General features: G+C 54.4%; 2 protein-coding genes across 3 annotated transcripts in view; one reads left to right on the forward strand and one right to left on the reverse strand.

The window, feature by feature from the left end:
• The window catches only part of LOC113222015 (alkaline phosphatase, germ cell type-like), a 3,132-nt gene extending 639 nt beyond the window's left edge, over window positions 1-2,493 (reverse strand). Inside the window, exon 1 of the mRNA XM_031936419.1 lies at window positions 2,415-2,493. Within this exon, the coding sequence (XP_031792279.1) occupies window positions 2,415-2,493 (79 nt within the window). The remainder of the gene's footprint in view (window positions 1-2,414) is intronic.
• Window positions 2,494-3,902: 1,409 nt separating this feature from the next.
• ALPI (alkaline phosphatase, intestinal) lies at window positions 3,903-8,811 on the forward strand. Of its 2 annotated transcripts, none has more exons than XM_023188582.3 (11): window positions 3,903-4,040; window positions 4,122-4,238; window positions 4,353-4,468; window positions 4,955-5,129; window positions 5,206-5,378; window positions 5,624-5,758; window positions 5,854-5,926; window positions 6,057-6,191; window positions 6,276-6,467; window positions 6,689-6,805; window positions 6,917-8,811. In XM_023188582.3, the coding sequence occupies exons 1-11, from the start codon at window positions 3,974-3,976 to the stop codon at window positions 7,204-7,206; spliced, it is 1,590 nt and encodes a 529-aa protein (XP_023044350.1). In that variant the 5' UTR covers window positions 3,903-3,973; the 3' UTR covers window positions 7,207-8,811. The 2 variants fall into 2 exon arrangements, with proteins under 2 accessions (XP_023044350.1, XP_023044349.1); XM_023188581.3 differs by having other exon boundaries at window positions 3,974-4,040; window positions 6,689-6,809; window positions 6,921-7,206.
• The last annotated feature ends 238 nt before the right edge of the window (window positions 8,812-9,049 follow it).

The raw sequence follows: 9,049 nt of genomic DNA on the forward strand, positions 1-9,049 counted from the left end.
CCCTGCACTAATTCAGTCCTCACAACAGCCCTGAGCCCCAGGCTCTGTGAAAGTTGTCAGAATCAAAATGGAGCCACTTTTGTCCAACCCTAAGAGCAACAACAAAATAATGTAGCCGGGAGGTTGTGAAGGAGGCCCCTCCCGCACACCTGCCTATGATCAGAGCCCTTCCGAAGCCTCTGGAAAGGGCTCTGAGGCACAGATGCCTGAAACAAGACCTTTTATTTTTTTTCTTTTTTTGCCAGGACTTTGCAGCTCGCTACATGAGTCACAAGGACGGCTAGCCGGATGCACGAGAACACTTGCCTGATACGCTGTGTCCACTCATAAACTGACGTCCATTCCTGGGATAAGCCCCTGGAATTAGTGTTCTCTTCCTTTCAAAACAACTGTGTAGGCAGATGTGGTGGAGAGTGCCTGTAATCCCAGCTACTCAAGAGGCTGAGGCAGGAGAATTGCTTGAACCTGGGAGGAAGAGGTTGCAGTGAGCCAAGATCGCACCACTGCACTCAGCCTGGGCAACAGGCAAACTCCAAAAAAAAAAAGACAAAAAAGACAAAAACCAAAAACCGAGCATGCACTGCTCCTTTGGCCTTTCGAAGCCCTCCTTGCCTCCCCTCTGATGCACCCCTAGTTTACTAAGGCTGGGACTCCACATGCAGTGTTGCTGCTTGTTCCCAATTAAACTCCACAGTTTTGAGGAGCCTCCCTCTGTTTCTTGACGTTGACAGGACTATCATTCTTCTTGTTCGTAGATGAGGGAATTAAGGCTTGGAGAGGTTCCATTCTGAAGGACACTCAGTAAGTGGTGGAGAGAGAATTTCAGCTCAGACCCAAAGGCTATTTAATTTATTTCTTTTAAATCCATGCTTCTTAGCGCTCAGCTAGTCACCTATCACCTTGACAACTTTTTGCCATAGCCATATTACTGCCTGTGGCATTATTTACTGAAAATTTTTCTCTACATAAGCTCAGATTTTCCTTAAATCTATTAGAAAAGAAAACTTGTAACTGAAAAATGGAGGACCATCATCTCTTGCCATAAACAGAAGCCACTGTGTATTCCACACACACCAAAAGCAATGTCCTTACAGCCTCCTTAGATGCTTTGAGTCTAAAGCATGCTTTATCTTGTTATAGGGGAGATGGCAAGTTAGGGTGGCAGTGAAACTAGGCAAAGGTAGGGAAACTATGCAAAGTCCATAAGGCATTTCTTATTTTTTTCTTTTTCTTTTTTTGGGACGTTGTCTCACTCTGTCACCCAGGTTAGACACATATCTGGCTGTCAAGGATTAGGGACGGGGAAGAGGTAGAGGAAAGAGGTGGCCTGGTTATAAAAGGTACTCTGTGGGGTTGGAGCTCTTCAGCATCTCAACTATGGTGCAGTTACACAAACCTACTTAGGTGATAAAATTGTCTACAAATTTCCACACATGCACATGAATACAGGTAACACTGGGGAAATCTGAATAATCACTGTGGGTTATGCCATTGGGGGAGACTAAGCAAAGTACACAGACATCTCTTGTACTATTTATTTATTTATTTATTTATTTATTTATTTATTTATTTGAGACAGGGTCTTGTTCTGTCACCCAGGCTAGAGTGCAATGATACGGTCTTGACTCACTGCAACCTCCACCTCCCGGGCTCAAGTGATTCTCCTACCTCAGCTTCCCAAGTAGGTGGAGAGAGAATTTCAGCTCAGACCCAAAGGCTATTTATTTCCTGTGGAAGGACCACCAGAGCACGCCCTTTTCGCTCCGCTAATTTTTGTATTTTTTTTGTAGAGATGAGATTTTTCCATGTTGCCCAGGCTGGTCTCAAACTCCTGAGCTCAAGTGATCCTCCCAGCTGAGCCTCCCGAAGTGCTAGGATTACAGAGATGAGCCACTATATCGGGCCTCTTGTATTATTGCCTGTTTTTTTGTTGTTGTTGTTTTGTTTTGTTTTTGAGACAGAGTCTCACTCTGCCACCCAGGCTGGAGTGCAGTGGCACGATTTTGGCTCACTGCAACCTCCCCCTCCCAGGTTCAAGCGATTCTCCTGCCTCAGTCTCCCAAGTAGCTGGGACTACAGGTGCATGCCACCACGCCTGGCTAATTTTTTGTATTTTTAGTAGAGGTGGGGTTTCACTGTGTTAGCCAGGATGGTCTCGATTTCCTGACCTCAAGATCCATCCACCTCAGCCTCTCAAAGTGCTGGGATTACAGACATGAGCCAATGCGCCCGGCTTGTATTATTTCTTACAACTACTTGTGAATCTCTAGTTCTGTCAAAAACTCCAACTTAAACATGAAACTCAGGGTGGCTATAAAGCCTCCTGACTCATCTTGACTTTGGAATGAATCTATAAATTAATTGCCTGCCCATTAGTGAGTCTCCTCTGACCTTTGGCTAAGAATGTTCCTCACTCAGCAAGATGAAGCAGGAGGTAGAGGGAACTAAGGGGGCAACAAGCAGGAGGCAGGAAGGGTCCATGGAGGGCGACATCTTCCCTGAGAGCCCCAGGACGACCAGCGGGAAGCCAGGCGGGTGCAGACGGGAGGACCCGGGAAAGCTCGGCCTGAGGGGAGGCCCTGGGCGTGGTGTGGAGCAGGGCAGGGCAGGCAGAGGCTGGGCGGCAGGTGAAGATCCCTGGGTTCTGAGGGCCAAGCCTGGGGTTTGAGGTAAACAGGCCTGAGTGGAGAAGGGGTTGCTGTGGTTGGGTGGGGGTGGGTGGAGCTGGAGGAGCCTTTTCTTCTCGAACCAATTTTTGAATTGTGCTACATAACATGGTACATGAAATTTACCTGCTTCACCATTTTCAAGTGTACAGGGCGGCAGTGTTGAGTACACTCATAGTGTTGTGCAGCTGATCTCCAGAACGTTCTCATCCTGCAACCTTGAAGCTCTGTCCCCATTAAACTCCAACTGTAACCCTAACTCCAACCCTAACCCGAACCCTAACCCTAACCCTAACCCATTGCCTCCTCCCTCAGCCTCAGGCAACCTCCATTCCACTTCTGTCTCTATGAATTTGACTCCCCTAGGGACCTCAGAGACGTGTGTTCATGTGTATTGGTCCTTTTGCACTGGTGCATTTCACTAAGCATGATGTCCTAAGGTTCATCCACATTGTAGCAGGTGTCAGGGTCACCTTCCTTTTCAAGGCTGCATGTATGTGTGCACCCTGTTTGGTTTCTCCATTCCTCTGTTGCTGGACACTTAGTTGCTTCCAGCTCTTGGCTGCTGTGGATAATGCTGCTGGGAACATGGGTGTGCAGTATCTGTTCGAGTCCCTGGTTTGCATTCCTTTGGCTACACACTCAGAGTGGGATGTCTGGACTGGAGCAATACTTTCGAACTCAGCCTGAGGTTACCAAACTCTCTGAGCTCCTTATCAGAGGCTACACTTCCGGGTGTGCCCATGGCTCATGGAAAACAGACTCACCCCAGGCTCAATCTACCTGTGCAAGAAAACAGGGGTCAACCTCAAGTGTACAAGCTGCTGTGGAAGACCCAGCCCAGGCCTGGCCAACCTAGGGCACTGGCCCCTCCCCAGCCTGTGTCCTCAGGACATAGGTGCGGGCACCCACACACACCAAGTGGGTTCTAGGACAGCTAGGCCACCCCCACATGCCTCCTTTCACACTCCTCTGGGGCCAATGGTAGTATGAGCCCTAACCTGGGCCCTGGCCCAGGCTGTGTGTTTCCAGGCTCACCTCTCTTCACACCTTGAATGAGATGAACAAAGGAGCGGCAACGGATCTCCCACAAGACACTGTGGGCCACACATGGTCCCTTACCTTCGGCAAGCTTGGCTTCCGCTCACAGGACTGGGTGGGGTCAAGATGGACACAAGGGGTGTGGGGAGGGACATGGAGCATTTACAGCCAGGGGCAAAGTCCTACCCTGATTTAAACCCAGGCAGCCTGTACTGCAGCTGGTTCCTGGTATCCCCACTTCGCCTCCCTCCTGCTGCCCCCAAGACATGCACGGGCCCTGGGTGCTTCTGCTGCTGGGCCTGAGGCTACAGCTCTCCCTGGGCATCATCCCAGGTAATGAGACTCCCCAAGCTGTTCCGCACACAGGGTGCCCCCTCACCAGGCTGACCTGATCTCTACTCTCCCCCTGGCCAGTTGAGGAGGAGAACCCAGCCTTCTGGAACCTCCATGCAGCTGAGGCCCTGGATGCCGCCAAGAAGCTGCAGCCCATCCAGAAGGTCGCCAAGAACCTCATCCTCTTCCTGGGTGATGGTGAGTGGCCAAGGCCTGTCCAGCCCCGCAGCCCTCACAGCCCCAGCACCTAGGACCTTTGGTGATTCCAGGCCAGCCCTGGGGCCCAGGACTCACACATTTCTGCCTCTTCAGGGATGGGGGTGCCCACGGTGACAGCCACTAGGATCCTAAAGGGGCAGAAGAATGGCAAACTGGGGCCTGAGACACCTCTGGCCATGGACGACTTCCCATACCTGGCGCTATCCAAGGTAAGAGCTGGGCCACCTCAGAGTCCTCCAAGCAGAGGAGAGGGGTCAAGGATATGGAGTGTGGCAGGAGGGAGAGAGCCAGGACAGCTGGGGCCTGAGTTAGGAGCTGGGAGCAGTTAGGATCCCAGAGGACGAGAACCAGGTCCCTGGTTGGGGTCTGTGTCCAGAAGGCTGGGTTCTCCTCAGCTGGTCAGGGGGAGAGTAGAGAGCAGGTCAGCCTGGCTGAGGAGGCGCCCTGTGTGTGGAACAGCTTGGGGAGCCTCATTACCTGGGATGATGCCCAGGGAGAGCTGTAGCCTCAGGCCCAGCAGCAGCAGTACCCAGGGCCCATGCATGTCTTGGGGGCAGCAGGAGGCAGGCGAAGTGGGGACACCAGGAACCGGCTGCAGTACAGGTTGCCTGGGTTTAAATCAGGGTAGGACTTTGGCCCTGGCTGTAAATGCTGCTGAAGCCCCAAAGTAGAGCTCAGGGTGTCTCTATTCCCAGACGTACAATGTGGACAGACAGGTGCCAGACAGCGCAGGCACAGCCACAGCCTACCTGTGCGGGGTCAAGGCCAACTACCAGACCATCGGCTTGAGTGCAGCCGCCCGCTTTAACGAGTGCAACACGACACGCGGCAATGAGGTCATCTCTGTGATGAACCGGGCCAAGAAAGCAGGTGAGCTGGGGCCTGCTGCGGGGTCAGGACCAGGCCCAAGACCTCAGTCACCAATCCTGACCCCTGTCACCCTCAGGAAAGTCAGTGGGAGTGGTGACCACCACACGGGTGCAGCATGCCTCGCCAGCCGGCACCTATGCACACACAGTGAACCGCAACTGGTACTCAGATGCTGACATGCCTGCCTCGGCCCTCCAGGATGGCTGCCAGGACATTGCCACACAGCTCATCTCCAACATGGACATTGACGTGCGACCCCAAGGCCAAGGACTGGGGCTAGGCAGAGGGGAAGGTGGGGGCACAGGCTCAGATCCAGGCAACCAAAAGCCTGATCCGGGTCAGCAGGGTCTGGAGGTGGGGTTGGGGACATGGAATGTGCAACCCAGCCTGGGCCATTCCCACTGCCCTGGGAAGGGGAACCAGGGGCTGTGCATAACGAGGGGACGTGGGGCCAGCTAGGTCCCCAACCCACCTGCCCCATCCTCTGTCCCCAGGTGATCCTGGGTGGAGGCCGCAAGTACATGTTTCCCACGGGGACCCCAGACCCTGAGTACCCAAGTGATGCCAGCCAGAATGGAATCAGACTGGATGGGAAGAACCTGGTGCAGGAATGGCTGGCAAAGCACCAGGTGATGGGGGCTGGCAGGTGTGGGAGGCATGGCAGGGGGAGGGCAAGTGTGTGGGTCTCAGGGCTGTGGGCTGAGGCCTGGCTCTATCCCTGCAGGGTACCCGGTACGTGTGGAACCGTACTGAGCTCATGCAGGCATCCCTGGACCAGTCTGTGACCCATCTCATGGGTAATGACCCCCTTCCTGCCCTGGCATTCCTCAGACGGCCTCAGAGGGTGCCATCCGAGCCCGTGTGCACATCAGCCAGCACTCTTCTGCTCGCATCCTGCCAATCACTACCAAGCCCCTTGTCCCACAGGCCTCTTTGAACCTGCAGACACGAAATATGAGATCAACCGAGACCCCACACTGGACCCCTCCCTGCTGGAGATGACAGAGGCTGCCCTGCGCCTGCTGAGCAGGAACCCCCGCGGCTTCTACCTCTTCGTGGAGGGTGTGTGGTGGCCCTTGGGGAGTGGAGGAAGGCGGAGCAGGGCAGGGCAAGTTCAAGCATCACCCTCCTCTGGCTTTCCTGCAGGTGGTCGCATCGACCATGGTCATCATGATGGCTTGGCTTACCATGCTCTCACCGAGGCGGTCATGTTCGATGACGCCATTGAGAGGGCGGGCCAGCTCACCAGCGAGGAGGACACGCTGACCCTCGTCACTGCTGACCACTCCCACGTCTTCTCATTTGGTGGCTACACCTTGCGAGGGAGCTCCATCTTTGGTAAGCCTGGGGAGAGTGGCAGGTGCTGCTGCATCAGTTATGTGGGTGAAATCTGAACCTCAGTTTTCTCTTCTGTCAAATGTGTGTAATGCTGGCACCAGTCCTATGGGGATCTTGTGAGGACAGAGCCCCTGAACAGGCAAAGTGGCGGTGCCTAGCACAGAGGAGGCACTCCCACAGCTGTGGTCAGCTCAACTACAGGGACCCCCGTCTCCCTACAGGGTTGGCCCCCAGCAAGGCTCAGGACAGCAAAGCCTACACGTCCATCCTGTACGGCAATGGCCCAGGCTACGTGCTCAACGCAGGCGTGCGACCAGACGTGAATGAGAGTGAGAGCGGTGAGTGAGGCTGAATGGCCCGCTCAGAGGGACCAGAGTGCCAGGGATGGGGGCATTCGCGGGAGAGGGACGCCGCCCGCCTGCCCTGAACTGCACTCACCCTCCTACCAGAGAGCCCCGATTACCGGCAGCAGGCGGCGGTGCCCCTGTCGTCGGAGACCCACGGAGGCGAAGACGTGGCGGTGTTCGCGCGCGGTCCTCAGGCGCACCTGGTGCACGGTGTGCAGGAGCAGAGCTTCGTAGCGCACGTCATGGCCTTCGCCGCCTGCCTGGAGCCCTACACGGCCTGCGACCTGGCGCCCCCCGCCGGCACCACCGACCCTGCGCACCCAGTTGCCGCGTCGCTGCCTCTGCTGGCCGGGACCCTGCTGCTGCTGCTGGGGGCGGCCGCTGCTCCCTGAGCGCCCCACCCTGGAGTTATCCTGCTCCCCACCTCCAGGCGTCCTGCCCTGCTCCCCGTCCTGAGCTGCCACTTCCGGCGTGAACACATACAGGTGACCTGCCGCTGGACCTTCACCCCCTAGAGATAAACCAGCATTAGCTGGAGCAGCGCTGCCCTTCTTCCCTCTGCAGCCCCTTCAGGGAGCAGGAATCCAGGGCGCCCTGGAAGCTGAGCCTGGGGCTCCCAGGACCTCCTGATTCTTCCTCCCAACCCCAGAGACTGCGGATTTGTGCCATGCGGCTGCCTGCACCCCAGACAATAAAGGGACTCAAACCACTCAGCCCCCACCCTGCCTCTAGCCTGAGGAAGACCAAGCAGGCCTGGACCCAGAGACGTCCTGCAACCCTGGACACGACACACCGAGACCATGTGCCCCATCATTCTTAGCTTTAATCCTTGTAGCACCTGGTAGACCCAAGGACTTGGGTGGATCAGGACACCTGAAGAAGAGCAGCTTCCCGCCACCCTGCAACCCACTCAAGGAGGCTGCTGGGGCAGTGATCCCCATGGGGGCTTTGACACAGTCCTCTGCTGCCTCCCCACTAGGATCATTCCACACCCCTGCACCTGACCAAGGGACCAATGAGGCAGAGGCTTGCCCCAAGTCACAGCCACTCAGATGCTTCCCGACCCCCAGTGCCCATTCCAGGTCAGTAGATCCAAGGAGCGCCTGAGGAACTCTGGGTACAGGGCAGCAGCCCAGAGCCCATGGACCCTCCCGGGACATCTGGATGCTGGGCATAGATTTCTCAACAAGGAAGACTCCCCTGCCTCCTGAAGGTCTCCATTCTCCTAGGAGACAAAGCAATAATAAAAGGAAGTGTTAGACAGTGTAATGCCGGTACTACTTCCTAGGAGAAAAACAGTGAGTGAGTGTGGGCACGGCATCTGGAGCGGTGGATAACGCAGACCAGGAGGGGCTGCTGAGGAGCAGACGATTGAGCAAGACACTTGAATAGAGTGGGGCTTGAGCAAGGTGGCACAGCAGTGCAAAGGCCCTGGGACAATGCCAGCAGGTGCTCTGGGAGGCCAAGGACTGGATCAGAGGGGTGGAGGTGGGTGGGTAGAGTGGGGAAAGCCTGAGGGGTCAGGAGAGTGGGGGTGGGGCATGGGAGACCATGAAGTCTGGGTAGAGGGGTGTGGTTGGAGGTCTTTGAGGAGGGCTGTGACTCACCCTGGCTGGAAAATGAGCACTCTGGCTGCTGCCAGGAGAAGGGTCTGGTCTTTTGGGTGGAGTATGGGGGTGGTGACAGGCCTAGGTGAGAGGTGAGGAAGGAGCTGACTCCAGGTGTTTCTGACCTCCCTCCAAAAGCGTTCTGGAGCACCCATCCCAACAGAGCCATGCTTAGTGAGTACCACACCTGCTCCAATAGAACATTGCAAAGAATTAAATAAAGGTGAAATCAACCACATTTTCCAGCAAATTTTGCAGTATTACAAATTTATTTGTACATTTACAAAGGTGCGAAAAAGCATCTTGCTTTTGCAAGAAATAGTAACGTGATTCAATATGCTTTCTTATTTACTAAAACCTTGAAATAAAATTGTAAAACATCAGTTTGAAGGCCTGGCTCTCAGGGTCATTCTTTTTTGATTCTGGGTTTTAGTAGCTGTCACAAAAATATTGGAGGACCATGATCCCACTTGTGAATAGTCATAGGACTCCAGCCTGGGAAGCACAGTGAGAATCCATGTCTAAAAAATGAAATAAAAGGATGAATTTTATGGTATGTAAATTATATCTAAATTTTAAAAAACAGATTCAAATATATAATCTGCTTTCAAGTTTTTTTTTTTTTTTT

The sequence above is a fragment of the Piliocolobus tephrosceles genome, chromosome 11 (assembly GCF_002776525.5).
Source record: "Piliocolobus tephrosceles isolate RC106 chromosome 11, ASM277652v3, whole genome shotgun sequence".
In the NCBI taxonomy this organism is placed as follows: Eukaryota; Metazoa; Chordata; class Mammalia; order Primates; family Cercopithecidae; genus Piliocolobus; species Piliocolobus tephrosceles.

What these genes read in the sequence shown, in the direction of transcription:
- ALPI (XM_023188582.3), top strand. Translation starts at nt 3,974, where the DNA reads ATGCACGGGCCCTGGGTGCTTCTGCTGCTGGGCCTGAGGCTACAGCTC. An exon ending in TCTCCAACATGGACATTGAC is followed by an intron (nt 5,379 to 5,623) that starts GTGCGACCCCAA and finishes CTCTGTCCCCAG; the next exon opens with GTGATCCTGGGTGGAGGCCG. An exon ending in GTCTGTGACCCATCTCATGG is followed by an intron (nt 5,927 to 6,056) that starts GTAATGACCCCC and finishes CTTGTCCCACAG; the next exon opens with GCCTCTTTGAACCTGCAGAC.